At 44.4% G+C, this 23,550-nt stretch overlaps 1 protein-coding gene and 1 long non-coding RNA gene across 2 annotated transcripts; one reads left to right on the top strand and one right to left on the bottom strand.

Annotated features, from left to right (window-relative positions):
- Positions 1-4,887: 4,887 nt before the first annotated feature.
- PSMD7 (proteasome 26S subunit, non-ATPase 7) lies at positions 4,888-14,393 on the top strand. Its single transcript, XM_023210310.2, has 7 exons — positions 4,888-5,088; positions 8,231-8,322; positions 9,159-9,251; positions 9,646-9,743; positions 10,296-10,376; positions 12,405-12,496; positions 13,388-14,393. Exons 1-7 carry the CDS (start codon positions 5,015-5,017, stop codon positions 13,830-13,832), a joined length of 975 nt encoding a protein of 324 aa, XP_023066078.1. The 5' UTR covers positions 4,888-5,014; the 3' UTR covers positions 13,833-14,393.
- LOC111541416 lies at positions 13,227-16,927 on the bottom strand. The gene is made up of 2 exons (XR_002731258.1): positions 16,461-16,927; positions 13,227-14,529 (listed from the first exon to the last, which is right to left on the bottom strand). It is a non-coding gene; the product is annotated as an uncharacterized LOC111541416 (long non-coding RNA).
- Between the last annotated feature and the right edge of the window lie 6,623 nt (positions 16,928-23,550).

Below are 23,550 nucleotides of genomic sequence, written 5' to 3'. Positions count from 1 at the left end.
CTGCACCATGAGTGTTACTCAAGTCTCTGTCTGTATTACACTTGCTAATATCTCACGTGCCAGAGCCAGTCACATGCCCAAGCTCATAGTCAATTTTGGAGACAACACCAGGGCATGAATGCCGAAATGCATGATTCATGGGGGCCTGCCACATTTGATCAAGGCGAGGAGGTGTGACAGGCTAAGCACACTTTCTGATACCATATGGGATATTATATGGGATTTATATTTATTATTTGCTTATAGTCTCTCTCTCCTAAGAAGACTGTAAGTTCAATGAGGACAAGAGCTTTGTTTTGTTTATTCCTATATAAACAGTATTTAGAACCGTGGCACAGAGTTAGTGCCCAACAAATTGTTAAATGAGTATTGAGAAAAACATCAGAGATACTGGTTATAGAAGACTGCCAAAGTTTACAGTGTAAAAGAGTCATTATCTCAGGGGAAAAATTAAAAGATTCTAGAAACATCATTGGCACAGCTTTTGCCCTTTCCAGGCCTGCAGAGGCTGATGGAGAATGATGTTGTAGCTGGGCCTCTGAGTAGATGAAGGCGTCTATTATGAAGAAATCAAATCCATTCTATGCAGCTATTAAAGATGATATAGACCTAGATTTGCTATAAGGAAGTGTATTAATGACACACTATTAGCTCAAAAGGGCAAATTTCAGAACTTTATATACAGTTAAATTCCATTTGCTTTTTTTTTTTTTTTTTTTTTTTGAGACAAAGTCTCGCTCTGTCACCCAGGCTGGAGTGCAGTGGCAGGATCTTGGCTCACTGCAACCTCCACCTCCCAGGTTCAAGCAATTCTCCTGCCTCAGCCTCCCGAGTAGCTGGGATTACAGACGCCCACCTTCATGCATGGCTAATTTTTTTTCTATTTTTAGTAGAGACAGGATTTCACCATGTTGGCGAAGCTGGTCTCGAACTCCTGACCTTGTGATTCACCGCCTTCGCCTCCCAAAGGACTGGGACTATAGGTATGAGCCACGGCGCCCGGTCTATTTGCATATTTTGAAAGCTCTGCATATAGATGCCAAAAGGTACATCTTCAAAAAACTTTCTGAAAGATTCGCCAAAAACTAGTAACCAGTGACTACCTTTAAGGAGAGGAACTAGGGTTCGGGTAAGAAAAGTGAGGGAGACTTGAAGCTCAGTAATAGGTTCATGGGCTTTATTATACTATTCTCCCTACTCTTGCACAGGCCAGGGATTTTCCATTAAAAAGGGTGTTTTAAAAATATGTCTGGGCCTGGGCACCATGGCTCACGCCTATAATTCTAACACTTTGGGAGGCCAAAGCAGGAGGATCATTTGAGACCAGGAGTTCAAGGCTTCAGTGAGCTAATGATTGCATCACTGCACTCCAACCTTGGTGACAGAGACCCTATCTCTTGAAAAAAATAATAAATTAGAAATGTTAAAATAAGGCTGGGCATAGTGGCTCATGCCTGCAATCCCAGGACTTTGGGAGGCCAAGGCGGGTGAACCACCTGAGGGCAGGAGTTCGAGACCAGCCTGGCCAACATGATGAAACCCCGTCTCTACTAAAAATACAAAAATTAGCCAGGTGTGGTGGCGGGCACCTGCAATCCCAGCTACTCAGGAGGCTGAGGTGGGAGAATCGCTTGAACCCGGGAGGTGTAGGTTGCAGCGAGCCAAGATCTGGGCAACAAGAGTGAAACTCAGTCTCAATCAATCAATCAATCAAACAAGTGTGGCTGCAGAGTGGAGGATGGAGATGGGAGAAGGTCAAAACTGGAAGGCAAAAAGACAAACTAGGAAGCTAATGCTGAAGTCCCTTAAGAAATATAACACTTTAGGCCGGGCATGGTAGTTCACGCCTATAATCCCAGCACTTTGGGAAGCCGAGGCAGGCAGATCACGAAATCGAGACCATCCTGGCCAACATGGTGAAACCCCATCTCTACTAAAAATACAAAAAAATTAGCTGGGCATGGTGGCATGCGCCTACAGTCCCAGCTGCTTGGGAGGCTGAGGCAGGAGAATCACTTGAACCTGGGAGGCAGAGGTTGCAGGGAGCCAAGATTGCACCACTGCACTCCAGCCTGGCGACAAAGTGGGACTCCATCTCAAAAAAAAAAAAAAAAAAAAAAAAAAATAGCACTTTGGGCCAGGGTTAATCTTAGTTTTCTGTATGTGGTAAGATTTCAGGTGACTGTAATTTATTTCAATTAATTAATTTATTTGTGACAAGGTCCTGTTGTTCAGAAGGGTCATGAACTCCTGGGCTCAAGTGATCCTCCAACCTCAGCCTTCCAAGTATGTGGGATTAAAGGAACAGGCCACCATGCCCAGCTCTATATTCATTTTTATTTATCTGAACAGTGTCATTTTTCCACAATAATCATGTGTAACTAGAATACTTTTTTAAGGTCATAGTCAATTCCACACTGCTTCAGTGAGTCAGGATTGGAGACACCCAATAAGCTTCGAAACAGCTTACTTAGTCTGTACAACTGCAAAGTGAACTCAGTGTGAAATAAAACACATCACTTTCTAAAGTTTGAAATTTAGTATCTTAATAAAATTAATGCAATTATTTTGCCTAAGACTGCTGCAAGCAGGTGCACCACCCAATTAGGAACTGGGGTCACAGAAACCTGGCTTGATCCTGACCAGCAATGTGATCTTGGAACAATCCTTCCCAATGTCTGAGCGTTATTGTCATCTTCCATTTCATTACCATAACTAATTATTTATTTATATAGTAATTACTGAGTGTCTCCTATGTGCCAGGCACTTTTCAAGACACTGAAAATAAAAAAGTAAACTAGGGACCAGGTGTGGTGGCTCACACCTGTAATCCCAGCACTTTGGGAAGCCAAGGCAGGCAGATCACTTGTGTTCAGGAGTTCCAGATCAGCCTTGCCAACATGGTGAAACTCCATCTCTAATAAAAATAGAAAAATTAGCAGGGCATGGTGGCACCTCACCTGTAATCCCAGCTACTCGGGAAGCTGAGGCAAGAGAATCGCCTGAACCCGGGAGGTGAAGGTTGTAGTAAGCCAAGATTGTGCCACTGCATTTCAGGCTGGGTGACAGAGCAAGACTGTCTCAATTATAAAACAAAAAAAAAAAGTGAACAGGAGTTTACGAACTACCTAAGAGCTTACATTCTAATGAGAGACAAAGACAATGAACAGAATAGGTAAATTCTACAAACTATTCACAAGTGGTAAAAACTATAGAGAAAACTAAAGCAGAAACACGTAAGTACGGGGAGAAAGATGAAATTTTTTCTAAATGTCAGAAAAAGCCCACCTCGAGAGCAACATCTGAGCAACAATTTTCATTTGTTATGAGAAAGTACCAACTTTGTAAGGTTGTTACAAGCCTTGTTAACACAGCATAGGCCTCACCTGAAAGCTTGTTAGAAGCGCAGAGTCTCAGGTCCCATCTCAGATCTACAGAATCAGAATCTGTATTTTAACAACGTCCCCAGGTGATTTGTAAGCATATCAAACTTTCAGAAATATTAATTAAAAGAATTAACATTAATTCTACAGGGCTGGCATATTATAAGGCACTTAAAAGATTCAATAACTCTTAGTTTTCTTTCCCCATTAACATAACCCTTATATCTTTCTAGTTATAATTATGAATAAATGGCCTGGCATGGTAGCTCATGCCTGTAATCCCAGCACTTTGGGAGGCTGAGGTGGGAGGACTGCTTGAGGCTGGGAGTTTGAGACCAGCTTGGATAACACAGTGAGACACCAACTGTACAAAAAAAAAAAAATTAAAAAATAAAAATAGCATTGAGAGTCTCTTCAATTAATTATGAATATTAAGCATATCCTGCCATTTACTTCCTTGTGGATCTAGCGAAAAATCTGAAAATAAAGCCAAGTTGCAGGCAGAAGACAAATTCACACACAGACAAATTAAAACCCCTGACTACATTAAAGTCTCTCCTTGGTGGCCAAATTTCAGTATAATCTTTGCTAATGTTTTTCACCACCCACAAATAAAAGAGACTAAGTGTGTCCCTTGACATTTGGAGATAAGGAAGTCTACCTTTAAAAACAAGAGGCCAAAATGTTGGGAAAATCCTCTGGTGATAAAGGGAAAGCAAAAATTGTTTAAAGACAAAACAAAAAATAGGTAAATAATTCAGGTTGCTGAAGTATTGCTTTCGTTTACAAAAACAGCAACTTGAGACGATATAAACCTGTACGATTTTTCTTATAATTTGCCTCCTGCAAATAAGCTTAAGTCCTTGTCTCCTTTAGTCTCCCAGGTCGCCGCCGTCCTCTTCTCTTTCCTAGCTAAATATCACAACATACTTCCTTACTGCCTTCCATGTTTTCTTCAACGCTTATGTAAATTATGATTTCAAAAGCAAAGGCACAACTGCGTTCTTCTAGCCCTAGTTACGCAGTAATATAAGGACCCGTGGAAACCTGCAGGTTGCCACGTTCATTGCAAAGTGTCCACAGTAAAAGATAAAGGAGAAATTCCCCCGGGCAATGAAAATGAGAATGAGATAAATTACCAAATTACATTAAAAGCGTGCTCTAATCTTAGAGATTTAAAATTCCTCTCAGAAATCCCGGAGGATTTTGACTTGAAGCAAAACTGAGCTTCTTCCGGGTGGTGGAAAAGTAAACTGTTAACTATTTACTTTAGTGGTGGTGGGAGGTGGGTGCTGGGAAGGAACTGTGGCGAAATGCCTCTGCAGGTGACGGTGCAGGCCAATACCAGGAGGTGAAGTCACCAGTATCCCTTCCGCCCTTAAGTCCAGGGAAACGCAAGGCAAGGAACCAGGCGCCACCCCGGCCTTTCTCGAGCCCTTTCCCCGCCCACACATGGTGGCGAAGATCCGGGCCCGCCGCGCGAGGCACTCTGGGAGCGGAAGAAGGCGGCCGCGCGAGGGCTAGCGAACCGGAAGAAAAGGCGCTGGGCCTGAAAGCGCCCCGGTAATCGATATAGCTGCCGGTGTTTGCGGGTGGCAGGGAACCAGGCCTGGCGAGCGGGGTGTGTCGCGATGCCGGAGCTGGCGGTGCAGAAGGTGGTGGTCCACCCCCTGGTGTTGCTCAGTGTGGTGGATCATTTCAACCGGTGAGCGAGCGGCCTATAGCGGAGCTGGCGGCGCAGCCGCTGCTGAGTCACGGGCACGCTGGGGATGGCGCGGCGGCCGCGGGCGACCTGGGGACGCAGACAGGGCGGCTGGTGACCCTTACTTGTGCAGGAGCGGAGACCAGCCTCGGCTCACGATGCCGGAGTCATCCAGCCTCCTGCCCCTGCTCCAGCCGCCGCCACTCCGGGACCTGGGCTGCCTGTTCCGTTTACCCAGTGTGTTTTACAGAGTTCCCTTTCCGAGTTCGTTTTGCCGAAGTTCGTTTTATCGAAATCTGGATGATGCCGGGGGTCGGGGGATGCGGCTAGCTTTAGTTGGCCCTGACCCGCGCCCCCAAGCTCGTGTCTGTCACTTGGTTTTGCCGAAATCTGGATGAAGCCAGGGTGGGGTGGAGGCAGGCTAGCTTCATTTGGCTCTGACCCCTGTCCCCCAAGGTCGTATCTTCGTTTGACCCAGTTGGTTTCACTGAAATGTGAATGATGTATGGATGATGCCCGGGTGGGGCGGAGGGGGCTAGCTTCATTTAGCCCCGCCCCCAGGCTATCTATGTTTATCTTCGTTTGACCGAGTTAGTTTCACCGAAATATGGATGATGCCGGAGTGGGGCGCAGGGGGGCTACCTTCATTTGGCCCTGACCCCCGCCCCAGGGTCGTATTTATGTTTATCCTGGTTTAACCAAGTTGATTTCACCGAAATGTGAATGATGCTTGGCTGATGCTGGAGTGGGGCAGAGGGGGCTAGCTTCAATTTGTCCCTCACCCCCGCCCCCAGGTTCGTATCTATGTTTGTCTTAACTTGACCGAGTTCCTGTTATCGAAATCTGGATGATGCTCTGCACCAGGAAGGGCTTCCTGGATCAGCTGTGGTTTTAACCCATTAACATTTTTAAATGGGAATCTGATTAGACTCCGTCTCAAAAAAAAAGTACATATGTATATATAATATATATGTATATATAGTATATATGGATTCTATACAGATGTATATATATTAGGTAGATAGATGAGGTTTCCATTTAAAAAAAAAAAAAAAAAAAAACATGAGGCTGGGCAAGGCGGCTCACGCCTGTAATCCCAGCACTTTGGGAGGCTGAGACGGGAGGATCACTTGAGCCCAGGAGTTCGAAGCTGTCTTGAGCTCAGATCATGCCACTGCACTCCAGCCTGGGTGAGAGTGAGACCTTGTCTCCAAAAAAAAAAGAGAGAGAGAGACCAGTTGGAGATTTGGACCATAATGAATGAGGTAAGGAAACATCTCAGAGGTCATCTAGTAAGCTCACTGTTTGAGGGTGTACATCCACCACCCCTTGGTTTTGGAGCGGTTCATCCTGCTAGACCTGTTGCACATGTTTCTAAGTTTTACAAGATTGTTAGTTGAATTGGCAAATGTAAGGACCCAGTTCAGAGCATCTGCTATAAAGCCATTGTTGCAGTGTCCATTCTCCTATGACTTGCTCTGTGCAACTAATTCAGCTGGAGCCGTAAAAGGACCCTCAGCCTAGGATATGTTGGCTTTTCTACAGTAGAGGAATTACTATTTTTCTCCCATGGGATACTAGGGGCAGGCACCATTTCAGTTCTATTCAAGCACTTGTTAAGAGCACTAGCTTTTAGACTGGCCTGGTGGCACATGCCTCAAAATCCTAGCACTTTCGGAGACCGAGGTGGGTGGATTGCTTGAGCTTAGGAGTTCAAGACCAGCCTGGACCACATGGTGAAAATCCCTTCTCTACAAAAAAAAAAAAAATTACCCAGGTGTGGTGGTATGTGCCTGTAGTCTCAGCTACTTGGGAGGCTGAAGTGGGAAGATCACTTGAATCTGAGAAGTAGAGGCTGCAGTGAGCCAAGATTGTGCCACTGGACTCCAGTCTGCGCAACAGAGTGAGACCTTGTCTCAAAAACAAAGAAGAGCACTAGCTTCTCTATCAAGTAAGTGTAGGGTTTTAAAAACACAAATGGACTTTGGTAGACCAAAACAAAAGCCCATGAGTATGGAAGTTTCCCTTGAAGTTGGAAACTCAATTTCCCCCTTACCGCCCCCCCCCGCCCCTAAAAATTAGAGGCACCAGAAATACAGAATCATTAACTTTGTTTGATTCAAACCCAAACCTAGTAACCATTTATAGATTTGCCAACTGTATGCTTACAATTAAACCAATGTGAAACTAGCAGCTGTTAAGAAAATGTAATTAACAGTGGCTTTTGTCTTTCCTAAGCATAGAGTTGTGTTGCTGTGTTACACATTTACTAGTGGTTAAAGAATGCTTCCTGAAGACCAAGGAAATGGGTGTATGTAAGTGAAGCACTTGTAACTCCTTAGGAGAAAATGACTGAGGAGGCTTGAAATGGAGATAAAAATTCTCAAGTAAAATCTTTCTCATTCAGCCCTCCCCTATTTATTCATTTATTTTGAGACAGGGTCTGCCCAGGCTAGGATGCAGTGGCACAATCTCGGCTCACTGTAGCTATCCTCAAACTCGACCTTCTGGGCTCAAGCAATCCCCCCATCTCAGCCCCCCAACCCCAAGTAGCTGAGACTACAGGCACACCCCCACTGTGCCCAGCTAAGTTTTGTATTTTTTGTAGACAGGTTTTTGCCACATTGCCCACGCTGCTCATGCTGGTCTCAAACTCCTGAGCTCAGGTGATCTGTCCACCTCAGCCTCCCAAAGTGCTGGGATTACCGGCATGAGCCACCGTGCCTGGCCTACTCTAGCATCTTTATTCCAAAAAAGATTTCAGGATGGGAAAAGTTTAAAGGAGAAAGAAAGCTGCAAAGAAAAAGTTAAATGTGGTAGCGTGGCTTAAATGAGTTTTCAGACTAAGATCTGGGAAGTTTTCATTTTCTTCATTTTAAATTTCTGTGAAGTCTGAAATTTTCCCAAGCATGTATTACTTCACAGTCAATTTTAAGTAAAAACTGCCAGTGTGTGTCAGCACCAAGTTTGTGAATTGCCCCTTATAGTTAATATCAACCTAACCCTATTACATTGGTTTAGAGAGATTAGTTCCAAGTAAACTAAATTGTATCTGTGCCATTGATACTTCCCATTGAGTATCTTATTGTTGGATCCATGTTTCTGTGCTAACCTATCCACACTGACCACCTGTTTTCTCGTTCAGAATCGGCAAGGTTGGAAATCAGAAGCGCGTTGTTGGTGTGCTTTTGGGGTCATGGCAAAAGAAAGTACTTGATGTATCGAACAGTTTTGCAGGTAAAAGACAAATTTTGTGTTTTTCTGAGCATGATTAAAATGTCAGTTGACTTTTTAAGAAAATAAACTTTTGTTACCACTTTTGACTACAACCCACAGATTGTCTCAAAGTTGCTGAAGTATAGAAAAGAGAACCTGAAGATTGCACAGTAGACCAGGCAGTAAATACTTTAAACTTGCAGGCCATGTGGTCTCCACTGCACCTGCTCCTCTCTGCTGTTGTAGTGCAAGAGCTGCTATAGACAACATGTAAACAAACGATGAGAGTGGCAGTATTGCAGCAACCCTCTACAAAAACAGGCAGCTGGCAGTTTGTCAACCCCCACAAACTGTTCAACCAGGCTTCTTATAGGTAGAGTAAGGGGAGAGATGGGGAACTTTACCCGTGTGAATCCTCACAAGAACGTGTCCATGTATTACTTGGATGATTAAAGCAACAACAATAAAGAACACGCTGGATGACCTCCGGACTAGAGGTCACTAACTCTGGTGTCTAAAACGACCAGCTAATAATGTCATTTGCCAAATGGAAAATACCAGGAAATTACTGGGCTTCTGAAAAACTGAAAGGCATGTGTCTTTTTTAAAGAGTTACAACCTCTACCTGGCTGTAGCTGGTAGTTGCCAGGTATTCCAGTTTTTTAAGAGAAGCTGGAGGTCTGGATTTTTCTGTGAACTCTCCCAGTTTTTGAGGACAGCTCAAAAAAAAACTTTTAATATCGTGGTGGGCAAGTGAAACACCTAAGTGAATCAGAACTGGCCCGAGGGTCTTTACTTGTGACTTTTGTTCTAGGTTTCTACCAAGCACCCTAAACTAACTTTTTTTTCCTCTTTAGTTCCTTTTGATGAAGATGACAAAGACGATTCTGTGTGGTTTTTAGACCATGATTATTTGGAAAACATGTATGGAATGTTTAAGAAAGTCAATGGTACGTCTTGATGTTCTAAGGTGTTATAGCATAGAATTGATCTGTGTGTGGGGGGGTCTTCTGTTTGCTTTTCTTTAACATCAAGGCCCTTTCAGTTGGCTACACTTAGTAAGAGTAGTGGGAGTAGAAGAATAAGGTAGAATAAATGAAAAACTAGTGTAGCAATTTAAGGCCAAATAGGCCCCCTGGGTTTGGATAAGAGGGGAAATAACGCTCTAATTGCAGCCGAGAACCATCCAGTAAAAATCAGTCTTCCATTAGAGTTTTAGTACCACCAGGGTAAATATGTCTGGAATTTTCAAAGAGGTAAAGGACACAACTTCTTATCCTTTTTGAGGGAGTTGTATCGAGCTTCATGAAATAGTTAAAGCCCACTAATTTTTTTCCTTCCTAGCCAGAGAAAGAATAGTTGGCTGGTACCACACAGGCCCTAAACTACACAAGAATGACATTGCCATCAACGAACTCATGAAAAGATACTGTCCTAATTCCGTAAGTGCTCTCTATTTTTAAAACTCTTGAATGATTTTTTGCCAGCCAGCTCAAGTAAGAGCATCCAGGGAAGAATTTGAGTAGCAAATCTGCTTACTGCTTTATCTCCATAAACTTGTTAATTTGTAGTGCTCTGTGAAGTATGTAACCTAATACATTTGATAAGTAACAGGTTATACCTGCTAAGTACGAGGTGTATGAGCTATGTAATCCTCCCAGTAACTGTATATCCTCTTTAGGAATGAGAAAACTGAGGTTTAGAATGGTGAGGAAGGTCTGGTAAGGGGTGGGACTGGGATTGAAATTTTGGCTGTATTGACTCTAATGTCCTTGTGCGAGGCACTGTACTGCCCCTCAGCTTGTTAATGAAGGGGATCGAAAAGCAGAAAAAATGATGAGATCATTTGAAGTATAAATGCATTTTTGCTGAAAATTCTGGTTCCTTTCTAATTGAATAGAAGAAATAGCTTTAGTAATTGTGAGAGGAATGCCTGAAATTACCCCTTTTGTGCTGGGCGTGAGATGATTTGCTAAGATGTGTTTCTCGGCCAGGTATTGGTCATCATTGATGTGAAGCCGAAGGACCTAGGGCTGCCCACAGAAGCGTACATTTCAGTGGAAGAAGTCCATGATGTGAGTCATCTTGCCATGAACCGGGGGGGGTTCGACTTGCCGCTTATTGGGTGATTGGCTTTTTTTTTTTTTTCAATTTTCAGGTCAACAAATCCTTTGTCTCTATAACAAAAGAAGGTAGTTAAGTTTTTTCCCCTTTGACTTTTTTAATCACCACATTTTGGAAATGGAGAGGAACACAGAAATCTAAATTCCATCCAGGCACAGTGGCTCACTCAGTGCTTTGAGAGGCAGAGGTGGGAGGATTGCCTAAGCCTAGGAGTTGAGGACCAGCCTGGGCAACATAGCAAGACCCCTACAAAAATAAAAACATTAGCCAGGCATGATGGTCCATGCCTGTATTCCAAGCTACTCAGGAGGTTGAGACGGGAGGATTGTCTGAGCCCAGGAGTTCAAACTTACAGTGAGCTATGATCACGCCACTGCACTCCAACCTGTGCGACAGTGAGACCCTGTCCCCCCAAAAAAACAAAACAGAAATCCAGATTCCCCTTTTATAAATGAAAACTTTAAGGGATGAATTACGGTCTCCTTTTGGGTTTAGATTTGCAGTATTTATCCTTACTTTCAGTTTTAAGATTTGGAAAAGGATATTTTAGGATAGCTCTGTGCAAATGTTCCTTGCATCGAGCTCTGTCTTCCTGGAGCTTTTCTCTTTGCCTGGCTACCAGGGAACTTAGATCCAATGTATCACCTAGTTGCAGTAGGGCTTTCATCCCTGTTTTGACCCCGTTGTTTTAAGTGAATTTTTCTCCTGCCTCTTTAGAAAAGGAATTGAGGTTGCTCATACACACGCACCCCAATGAAGCAAGATTTTTTTTTTAGTAGGGGATAAAGGGGATATACGGGTCATGTTACCAGGTGAAACTCAAGAAGAATTAATGCCTGTAAAGGTTACCAAGAAATCCCACAAGACTGTTAAAGGTTCTGACCATCTTGGCATGCAAAGCAAAGAGAATGCCCCTTGCAGGATTAACCCCATCCTGAATAAAATAATCACGGCTCACTTCTCACTTCTATAGCACCTAGTTGAGTGGAGTGACTTGCCAAGGTCTCGGAGCTCCCTTATTACGTACATGGCGGCGCCAGATTTGAACCCAGCTAGCGTGGCTGTGGAGCCTGTGCTCTTACCACTGTGCTGTCCTCCCTTGCACACAGTTTACAGGCTTTTGCAGGAGACGTACAGCCTCTTCTGGCACAAAGTCTGAGAAAAGTATCTTCCGAGTCCCTTCAGGATGTCACTGGGTGCCCACCAGGAACCATGTCCCCAGTGGATCCTTTGATTAATTCAGACCGCCAGAAAGCCAGCTATTCTGATTGCATTGGTTTGGGCACTCTGGAATCGTTTGATCCAAGAGACAAAAAAGGGCTAAAAGTTACATTTTCTGGCATGAACTTGCTTCAGTACAGATACTCTATATTGTCCATTCTAGAAAGAACTATATACTTTTTTTTTTTTTTTTTTTAAGATAATCTCGCTCTGTTGCTCTGGCTGGAGTGCAGTGGTGTGATCTCAGCTCACTGCACCCTCCACCTCCCAGGTTCAAGTGAGTCTCATTCCTCAGCCTCCAGAGTAGCTGGAATTACAGGCGCCCGCCACCACACCTGGCTAGGTGTTTTTCTGTAGAGGGTTTTTTGCCGTGTTGCCCAGGCTGGTCTCGAATTCTCATCATTCCAAAGTGCTGAGATTACAGGTGTGAGCCACCACGCCCAGCCAGAACAATACACTTATAAGAATCAACCTGAGACTTACCTGTGTGTCCATTCCAAGTGTGGGCTTGAGGGAATTGCCAGATTTTCTCAACTCACAGTGCCCCAGCAGACTGCATCACTGAGCAGCACCACAGTGATGTCAGCTTTGAAGGCTAAACTTTCAAAGCAAGCCTTGCCCACCCTTGCCATAGAAAATTCTCAGTCATGCACCCATTAAATGAGCTGACGTAAAGCCAAAGTCTCAAGGTGCGAAAAGGAAAACATAGCAGTTTGTTTCTGGAAAATAAATAATTATAGTTAGGCTTCCTCTCCCAGGATGGAACCCCAACCTCGAAAACATTTGAACACGTGACCAGTGAAATTGGAGCAGAGGAAGCTGAGGAAGTTGGAGTTGAACACTTGTTACGGTGAGACCCTAGTACACATCAAAATAATGCGCTGCCCGAGAGGCCACACAGTGTAAGGAAGAGGTTTGTGTCAAGAGTATGGAGACCTGGGTTCCGGTCCTGGCCATCCACTAACAAGTCTGCCATTCTGAGCAAATCACAGGCTCTTTCCAGACCTTTGTTTTCTTGTCTGTACATTGAAATGTTTGAACTATATCAACTGTAAATGTCTTGAGTTACAATTTATGACTTTGTGGATAGCATACCTTGTCTGGAAACTAGAATGTTGGCTGTGATGGGAAGAGAGGTGTGAGAATGCAGGCCTGCACTCCACTAGATGTCCTTCTCAACAAATGTAGCCCATTTTCTGGAGAGAATCTTCATCTTGGGGTAGCTTTTGTTTCAAAATCCTATATCTATATGATCCTTATTTGAAAGGGGTCATAGTTTTATCAGTCAATGAGGTTCCTTCCAGTTCTAAAGATTACCGTCTCTTAAATTTAAGCTTCTCGATATTCTGGAGATGCTGGTAGAGAAAATGCCATCCTTTTAAGAACAGGAAAGCCGAGATAACTTCAGTATAAGGCTACCCAGAAAGTTATTGGCAGATCTCAACTGTTCACCTAAACAGTCTCTTTTTTTTTTCTTAAGTGAAAATGGTTTTATTTTAGCTCTCTTTTGTAATTATTTTTTGAAAAATGTCCTGTGATGAGAAAGATAAAATATGTGGCTCCGAATGATAACAATTTCGTAATTGATAACTAAATCATTATCAAATGGAAAAGTGACATTTTTCTTTTAAAAACTTGCCGCACCCAACAAAGCTAGGTATTTTCTTAGAATGTAAGACCTTGCGTGATAACATGGTACCCGATGCCTTTTCCTGCCCTTTCTAACTGCGGGTTATTACAGAGACATCAAAGACACGACGGTGGGCACTCTGTCCCAGCGGATCACAAACCAGGTCCATGGTTTGAAGGGACTGAACTCCAAGCTTCTGGATATCAGGAGCTACCTGGAAAAAGTCGCCACAGGCAAGCTGCCTATCAACCACCAGATCATCTACCAGCTGCAGGACGTCTTCAACCTGCTGCCAGACGTCAGCCTGCAGGAGTTTGTCAAGGCCTTTTACCTGAAGACCAACGACCAGATGGTGGTAGTGTACTTGGCCTCGCTGATCCGTTCCGTGGTCGCCTTGCACAACCTCATCAACAACAAGATTGCCAACCGTGATGCAGAGAAGAAAGAAGGGCAGGAGAAAGAAGACAGCAAAAAGGATAGGAAAGAGGACAAGGAGAAAGATAAAGATAAGGAAAAGAGTGATGTAAAGAAAGAGGAGAAAAAGGAGAAAAAGTAAAACATGTATTAAATAGCTTTTTTAATTTGTAAATTAAAATCTCACAAACTAAACCAGTCTGCTGCCAGAGGGTTCTTTTCCACTCGGCGTGCTCGTTAGGAAGCTGGCCCGCCGAGAGCTCTCTGCCTCCGGCCACTCTTGCTGTGGTGCTACATGGAAGAGTATGGAGACTGAGCTCAAACCTGAACTGCAGCTTCAGCTGCTGGGAGCTGGGGATATGATAGTCAGCTCAGGCTTCAGATTGTGTGAGGAAAATGAGGAGAAATCAACAAAGCGTTTTGGTAACTCTTCATTCGTTTCTCTGTAAAACCAGAAGTTGAATTTTCCCCATGTTGAAAGATTCTTGGGGTCTGTTTCTGGAATTTTACACAATCGCTAAATGGAATGCATGAATTCCATCATGTTTTCTGCCTGGTAACACGTAGAGTCCAGACCCTTCTGAACTCTGCTGACAATACCACACCATGTTTTGGACCCACAGCTCTGGCATTCTCAGGGGTTGTGATCCAGCTCCATATATTGTTTACCTTCAAAGACACGATTAAATGACTTGATTTTTAAGGCTGTGTTCTAGTCGTTTTTGACTTTGGGAGTAGTGATCGTTGTTTCCAGAAGCAGCCAAGACAGCCTTCGATTGGAGCTGCCTTAAGGAGTTCTCTTGGACTTGGTACCATTTATGAAAGAGCTTCACGTTCCCCTAAATGGAAACAGGCAGTCTGCTGTAGTGAGGAGAGTTCTCTGAGCTCAGAAGACCCAGGTTCTAGTTTGTACCTCAGATCCCTCATTTGTGAAGTGGTAGGTTGCAGTCAGTCATCTCTGAAGTCCCCAGAACAGTGTTTCAAAAGGGACACATTTACCACTGTAGCAGCTGTAAGTACCTCAGACCACAGGCCAAACAGGCATGTTACTAAGAATGGAACAAACAACATTTCCCCTAAGATAAGTGCAGAGGACTCCTAGAGGAACTAATTTACAAGGCACTAAATCATTTGACATATAGTAGTCACGGATATTAAATTTCCTTTCTTGAACAGGTAGAACCTCTCAAATGCACTACGTGGATTATTCATCTTGAAAGATTTAAGAATACAATAAAAGAGCACAAAAACTCAGTTGCATCTCAGAAACCACTTCATGAGGTTATAATGCCTTAAAGTAATCAGAAGCATCGATTTTTATTCCGTAGACCTGCCAAAGAGCTAGTTAGTGGAAATTTGGAAATAGGTACAGCTTGAGGATCCCTTATCTGAAATGCTTGGAATGTTAAGGATGAATGCTTGAATGTTAAGGATTTGGGAAATTTTTTTTTTTTTTAATATTTGCATTATACTTAACAGCTGAGCGTACCTAATCTGAAATGTACCAATGCAGATTTCCTTTGAATACCATGTAAGTGTTCCAAAAGTTTCAGATTTTGGAGCATTTCAAATTTTTGGATTGGGGCACTCAACCTGTAGTAAAATGTAAAATGATTATCATTCAGCATAAATAGAGGCATGCCCCATCGGGGTTCATTTCAGAATTCATCAAGATTCTGAGATAAAAAGGCATGGTAAAGTGAAAACAGAACTAAATTGACTTTTCTGTTTCAGAAGCCAAAAGTCAGATGGTTGTATCTAATTGAATAAAAGAAACTTGAAGTACATAGATTAAAACTTAAGGTGTATCCCAAACCACGGGGGCGTTGAAGAAGCTTTTGAGATTTAGGTGCCGTGTTTGGAACACACTGACGTGACAGGGAGCCTGGACCATAAACCCTCTCTAGGAAATGGGCAAGAACAAGACTCGGGCACGGGAGGAGAGCCAGGTGCCATGGTGCTGACGCTCTAAGCAAGTGAACGCGGCGTCATCCTAAGGAATGGGTCCTGTATGTGAGGCTCGGGGGCAAGTGCACACCTGAATTGACACTGCACAGGATTCAGGTCTGCCTTTAAGAATATAATGCAGGGTTGGGGGCAGTGGCTGGTGCCTGTAATCCCAACACTGGAAGGCTGAGGCAGGAGGATCACTTGAGCCCAGGAATAAGAGACCAGCCTGGACAACATAGTACGACCCATCTACAAAAAGTTTTAAAAATTGTCTGGGTGTGGTGGGATGTGCCTTAGTCCTAGCTACTCAAGAGGCTGAGGCAGAAGGACACTGGAGCCCGGGAGCTCAAGGTTGTAGTGAGCTGTGATCGCATGCCACTACACTCCAGCCTGGGCAACAAAGCAAAATCCTGTCTCAAAAAACAAACAAAAAAGTATCATTTGGATTTAAAAGACTTTCTCAGGGTCCAGTGAACTAGCACAATGCCACAGCCTTTTAAGTTGGTCACAGTCTGATGAACTGAAATGTTCATTGAGCATCTAAGAACATGGGAATCCGCAGGCCTTATTATTTTTTAATAGTTTGGCCCACATACGAACAAAACTGACTTCTTCCCTCCTAACAGGAATCTTCCATTCCTACTTATGAAGAAAATAGCCTGTAGCCTGTGAAGTAACTATGCACATTTTCTAAGGCCAAATTGCTGCCATCATGTAGAAGAGGGGGAGCCCAGTAGAGCTACCAATGAAGTCTTGCTCATACAAACAGCAGCTGACTTGACTGCAAAACCCAGGGCCCACCCCTAAAATAAAGCCTTACCTTTGTGTAGTCTGGCAGTCTGGAGATGAGACTTCTAAATGACTTTTGCTGGTTTTGGAAACACTGAAAAAGTATTCTGGAAAAAGTGTGATCCTGAGCTTGGATCTCATCTCCATAGCTGCAACATTAGCTTCCCTTCCATTTCACCACAGCTTCAGAATGACTGTCTAATAGATTTCAGGCTGCTCCTGTGACACATCTTACAGAGGATGGTGTTTACTCCTGAATTACGGTTTTCTGTTTGAAAACATGAAATAATGTGAGTTATAGACTGGGGATAAATGTGGAGAGGGTCCTGAAGTCAAGGAGAAGATTCTACCAAAACTAGAGCACTTTAATGCCAGAAGTAGGCCAGGTGTAGTGGCTCACACCTGTAATCCCAGCACTCTGGGAGGTCGAGGCAGGTGGATTACTTGAGGTCAGGAGTTCAAGACCAGCCATGGTAAACACCATCTCTACTAAAAATACAAAAATTAGCTGGGCGTGGTGGCATGCACCTGTAATCCCAGCTACTTGAGAGGCTGAGGCAGGAGAATCGCTTGAACTGGGATGCGGAAGTTGCAGTGAGCCGAGTGCCACTGAATTGCAGCCTGGGCAACACAGCGAGACTCTATCTCAAAAAAAAAAAAAGAAAAGAAAGAAAAAAAATGCCAGAAGCAGATGAAGGACAACCACAGGTTTAAATGAAAACAAGCTGAAGCAATGCAAACTTTTTATATTAGATATTTGATTTTTAAGTAAGTGTTGGTTTTCTAAAAAAAAAGAAAAAGAAAACAGGAAATAGCCCTCACCTTGTGGAAAAGAATGAAATCTCCCATTCACTGGGAAGTTATGCAAAGGCATTTTCTTCTACCATTTTCCATTAAGCAAAATAAAACTTGAGAATGAGTTAGGATTGTTTGTCAGACTGTATAACACGCTAACAAAACCACTTTCATCTGCCCTGTCTGGGAAAATGGGGTGGATACAGGACTGTGGCAAGGCAGAGAAACATTTGATTTATATGGCCCACAAGAGAAAATGTTTACAACTTCCCTAAGCAAATGTATTGCAAATTATTACACGTAATACCTGTGCACATTCCTATGCCGTTCAACTCTTGGCATTACCGATTTTTGCCTGGTAGCAGTGCAAAATTGAGATCTTTTTTTTAAAAAAGTAAAGCCTGTTTTTTGGCCAGGCACGGTGGCTCACACCTGTATTTGGGAGACCGAGGTGGGCAGATCACGAGGTCAGGAATTCAAGACCAGCCCAGCCACCGCGAAGAAATACCATCTCTACTAAAAGTACAAAACTTAGCTGGGTGTGGTGGTGGGAGCCTGTAATCCCAGCTACTCGGGAGGCTGAGGCAGGAGAATTGCTTGAACCCGGGAGGCGGAGGTTGCAGTGAGTCGTGCCACTGCACTCCAGCCTGGTGAAAGAGCAAGACTCTGTCTCAAAAAACAAAAAGTAAAGTCTGTTTTTATTGGGGGAGTAAATAAGAATTGACTCAGTATAGACATGGAAGTGAGGAAAGAAAATATGTGAAAAGAAGGGAAGAAGAAACTGTGGAAGTCGTGTTTCTAGCGCCCAAATCAAGAGGAATCTTTTGCTAATCGTTGCTCTTTGGAGCCGATCTGTTCTTCGACACTAGATGGCATCATTCACTCAGCTCATCTCATCTCCTGTCGAGAAAAATTTGATTCCCACAATTACTTCCTGCCATTTCTGCTTTCGGCTGAAGCCACCCAGGCAAAATTGTGAAGGAATTTGAAGAGGCTATGGGTGCAAAAAGACTGGGTTAAGCCTCCACACCTCCACCCTTACGTCCTTTTACACACTGCTGCTGGGGGATGAATACAAGCAGATAGTTCGTGCTTCGAGTTTCCTCACTGCTGTTATTACTCTTCTAATTTTTTTTTTTTTTTTTTTTTGAGACTGGGTCTTGCTCTGTCACTCACGCTGGAGTGCCGTGATGCGATCAGAGCTCATTGCAGCCTCAAACTCCTGGTCTCAAGCGATCCTCCTGCCTCAGCCTCCTGAGTAGCTGAGACGGCAGGCACAAGCCACCACACCCAGGTAATTTTTTAACTTTTTCGTAGAGACAGGTTCTCACCTTGTTGCCCAGGCTGGTCTTGAACTTCTGGGATCAAGCAATCCTCCTGCCTCGGCCTCCGAAAGTGCTGGGATTACAGGCATGAGCCCTCGTGTCCAGCCTCCTAATTACTTTAAGGATCCTACTCAGTGGTGTGCTGGTAAACATGTAACAATCAGTTCTCCAAAAAAGGGATGAGGGGCATTGGTTTGTAAGCCTTTCCCAATTTCCCTGGTATAAATACTCCCACGGTGGCTGATTTCACAACGACCTGAGTTGGGAGGAGAGGCGCAGGAGCACAGTGCTATATAGTATTTCTACCTTACAGATAAGATAGACAAAAATAACCTTAGGAGCACACCTGATAGTAAAACGTAGTAAAGAAAGTAGGGCCGGGCGCGATGCCTCATGCCTCTAATCCCAGCACTCTGGAAGGCCGAGGCAGGCGGATCACCTGAGGTCAGGAATTTGAGACCAGCCTGGCAAAACATGGGGAAACCTTGTCTCTACTAAAACTACAAAAATTAGCCGGGCATAGAGGCATGGGCCTGTAATCCCAGCTACTTGGGAGGCTGAGGCAGGAGAATTGTTTGAACCCAGGAAGCAGAAGTTGCAGTGAGCCAAGATCGTGCCACTGGGCAACAGAATGGGACTCGGTGTCAAAAAAAGAAAAGAAAGAAAGAAAAATATTTTCTTAATATAATCTATTTAACTATAAGTTTATACAATTTCATTTTTAACAATGGTTGTGTTTAGCCTCCAGCTCACAAAATTTCTGAAAATTTAACAATTGGCTTTTGCAAACCTGTGCAACCTGGCTCCAAGCCCACGCTTTCCAGTCCTATTTAAATGATCACTGCCTTCATAACTGTTATTTAATCCCCAGTTGTTCTCATTTTATACCTGTTTCTGTTTTTTTCAAGAAAATTAACCAAGACTTGGGGGTTCATTCAAAGTAGCCCTCTTCACACAGGGGCAGATAGTTGTAGGTGACAAATCTTTGTCAAATGCCTGGGACTTTTCCAGAAGTGGGTAGTGCTGCTTGGTTGAGTGATTCGTTTCCACTTACTAGGACCTCAGCTAGCCATTCTCTAGCAGTTATTCAAAGCATAGAACCAATGACAGCAGATTTCACTATGATGCTTGTTAAAAATTCAGGTTTCTGGCCAGGTACGGTGGCTCACGCCTATAATCCCAGCTCTTTGGGAGGCCAAGGCGGGCAGGTCACTTGAGGCCAAGAGTTCAAAACCAGCCTGGCCAATACAGTGAAAGCCAGTCTCTGCCAAAAAGCACAAAACTTTGCCGGACGTGGTGACACGCGCCTTAGTCCCAGCTACTCAGGAGGCTGAGGCCAGGAGAATCTATTGAACCCGGGAGGCAGAGGTTGCAGTGAGCTGAGATTGTACCACCATACTCCAGCCTGGGTGACAAAAACCCTATCTCAAAAAAAAATAAAAATTCAGGTTTCTGGGCCCAAGCCCAGACCTGCTGTGTTAGAACCTCTGGGGAGCTGTGTTTTTAAGATGGTCTCCATATGGTTCCTGCCCACATGAAACTTAGCGAACATTTATTTTGATGTAGATCAATCTTATCAATTATTTTTTTTAACAGTCCGGGGGTCTGTCTTGTTTTTTTGTGCCGTTTTAAAATCATTTATTTATTTATTTTTCATAGAGATGTGTCTCCCTATGTTGCCCAAGCTGGTCTTGAACTCCTGGGCTTAAGCAATCCTCCTGTTTTGGCCTCTCAAAATGCCAGGATTACAGGTGTGAGCCACCATACTCAGCCCTTTATTTTTATTTTTTTTTTTTTTACACCTATAAAGCCATGAATTCAAGAGGATCGGGTTCCAGAAGCTTGGGTTCCTTTTCCCTGTTCTCACAGATTGTGCTTCTCTGACTGGAGCAGGCTGGCACTTCAGTTGAACCCAGGTACTCTCTAGCTGCCTTCTCTTTTTTTTTGAGACGGAGTCTCTCTGTGTTGCCCAGGCTAGAGTGCAATCTTGGCTCCCAGCAACCTTCACTTCCCAGGTTCTCAAGATTCTCCTGCCTCAGCCTCCCAAGTTGCTGGGAATACAGGCATGCGTCACCATGCCCAGCTAATTTTTTTATTTTTAGTAGAGATGGGGTTTCACCATGTGGGCCAGGCTGGTCTTGAACTCCTGACTTCAGGTGATCCGCCCACCTCAGCCTCCCAAAGTGCTGGGATTACAGGCATGAGCCACCGCGCCTGGCCTCTTCCTCATTTTCTTTTCTTTTTTTTTTTTTTTTGAGATGGAGTCTCGCTCTGTCACCCAGGCTGGAGTGCAATGGCACGATCTCGGCTCACTGCAACCTCCACCTCCCAGGTTCAAGCAATTCTCCTGCCTCAGTCTCCTGAGTAGCTGGGATTATAGGTGTGTGCCACACACACTGCTAATTTTTGTATTTTTGGTAGAAATGGGGTTTCACCGTGTTGGTCAGGCTAGTCTCGAACTCCTGACCTTGTCATCCACCTGCCTCGGCCCCCCAAAGTGCTGAGATTACAAGCATGAGCTACTGCACCTGGCCTCTCTTCCTCATTTTCAATCCTGACTCCATCCCCACCTCTTAGCCCTCAGCATATAAACCCTCAGCTCCCTCCCATATTACACTCACACACCTGCACTCTGCAGCCCCTGCTGTAGCCTTCCTCCATCCTTCTTTTCCCAGTTAACCTTCAGCAAATGGCTCATCTGTCTGTTGCCTTCTCTTCTTTGTCTTCCAGGTACTTCCTTAATCATCTGCAGTCTGGCTTTTGCCCCCCACCATTCCACTAAAGTAGCTTTCACTAAAGTCACCAATGGCTTCTTTGTCCATCCAGTTGGCCTTTCTGAACCCTTATGTATTAGTCTGTTTTCACACTGCTGATAAAGACATACTTATGACTGGGTAATTTATAAAGAAAAAGAGGATTAATGGACTCACAGTTCAAGTGCCTGGGGAGGCCTCACAATCATGGCAGAAGGCAAGAGAGGACTTGTGCATGGGAACTCTGTATAAAACCATCAGATCTTGTGAACCTTATTCACTGTCATGAGAACAGCATGGAAAAGACCCATCCCCATGATTCAATTGCCTCCCACTGGGTCCCTCCAGTGACATGTAGGAATTGCGGGAGCTACAATTCAAGATGAGATTTGGATGGGGACACAACCAGACCGTATTACCTTACCTCCCTGGCTTGATCCCTGGCACTTCTATCATGGTACTCTTACCTGCTTCTTAGAGCCTCCTGAGCCCCTTTGGCTCCATTTTCTCTAGACCCTCATTTGACTCAACCTACGTATTATATTTTAAAGAATCCCGCATCGTTATCTGATGCCTCTGATTCCAATATTCATTCCTCCTCTTTCTTCCAGACCCTGGCTGGTCACGCCACCAGAACACAGGAGCCATACTGGCCGCCCTGCTCAGCTTCAGCTTCTGCATTCAGCCACCTGGTCCTGTGGGTTCTACCACGTGGACCCTCTCTGACACCTGCCCCTCTGCATTCCTGCTGCCCCTGCCTATGTGCGAACGTTCATCTCCTTTCTGTTCTGTTGCTACAGTTGCCCAACAGCTCTTTCTGCCTACTTTCTCACCTTCCCCCTCTTCCTCTTTCTATTCCAGTGCCAGAGTTAAATGGCTGGAGGAAGAACCTCAAATGTAGAGAGTGGCAAGACTCTTAATCCTCAGTTCATGACTGCCATCATCACCATCATCATCAAACGTATCCTTTCTTTGATATTTTTTACCTGATTTCCTCTATCCTTCTAACCACCCATCCTTCCCACACACATAAGCTATAGCCACTTCAACGTGTTTAATAAACGTCCTTAGATATGGATGGATCCACAAAGAACATGCAGCGTAATGTTCTCGAACTCCTGACCTCATGTGATCCGCCTGCCTCAGCCTCCCAAAGTGCTGGGATTACAGGCGTGAGCCACCACACCCGGCCCATGCAGCGTAACGTTCTATGTGCATGTGTTTTAATTTCTATAAGTTTCCCTTTAATTTCATTCTTTCCTACCTTTTTATAAAACTTAAAACTATGTTTTAAGGACCTGTCTTCATGGCTGTATGTATAGATTCATTCAGTTCATAGCTTGTAACTGCTTGTGGCAGCAACAGTACTATGTGTTCCCAAATCCTGTTCCACATTCCTCTTTCCTGGACATACTGCAGACTACACTTGCCACCCCTTTTGCTCCAGAGAAGGCCACGAGATGAGTCCCGGACAAAGAAAAAATATAAGCAGGCCGGGCATGGTGCCTCACGCCTATAATCCCAGTGCTCTGGGAGGCAAGGGTGGGTGGATCACCCCAACCCTTGGGGGCGGATCACCACCCAGGAGATCAAGACCATCCAGGCCAACATGGTGAAACCTGGTCTCTACTAAAAATACAAAAATTAGCTGGGAGTGGTGGTGCGTGCCTGTAATCCCAGCTACTTGGGAGGCTGAGGCAGGAGAATCACTCGAACCAGGGAGTCGGAGGTTGCGGTGAGCCGAGATCGCGCCACCGCATACCAGCCTGGTGAGAGAACGAGACTGAGAAAGTGAAAAGTCCCTTCTGTCTCACTCACCCCCTGCCTGGGCGATAGAGGAGGGACATGTTGAGATGGCAAGTCACACAGGGTGCAGCCTGACTGCCGAGTCGCTTTACAGAGAAGAGATGTCCTAGAGAAACACGCGCCTTGCATTTGATTTGATGTAAGCTGGAAATAAAACTTGTGTTCAGCCACGGAGATTGGAGGGCTGTTTGTCATCACGACGTAACTTTGCCTACCCTGCTAGTCCACTAAGGTGGGGCTCCATTGTAATCAGCCACCGTAGTTTACTCACCTACCTCCTAGTGATGGACACCTGGGTTACTTCCAGCTCTCCGCCACCACAAACAAAGCTACCACATGTCCTCTTAAGGACCTGAGCAAGAGTTTCTATGGAGTCCATGTCCAGGAGTTTGCAGGAACATAGTTCATGCCTCTAAGTACAGCCAGATTGCACGCTAGAGTG

Source organism: Piliocolobus tephrosceles, chromosome 17, assembly GCF_002776525.5.
Source record: "Piliocolobus tephrosceles isolate RC106 chromosome 17, ASM277652v3, whole genome shotgun sequence".
Classification (NCBI taxonomy): domain Eukaryota; kingdom Metazoa; phylum Chordata; class Mammalia; order Primates; family Cercopithecidae; genus Piliocolobus; species Piliocolobus tephrosceles.
The sequence above is the reverse complement of the archived record's forward strand: the minus strand, read 5'-3'. Positions and strand labels throughout refer to the sequence as shown.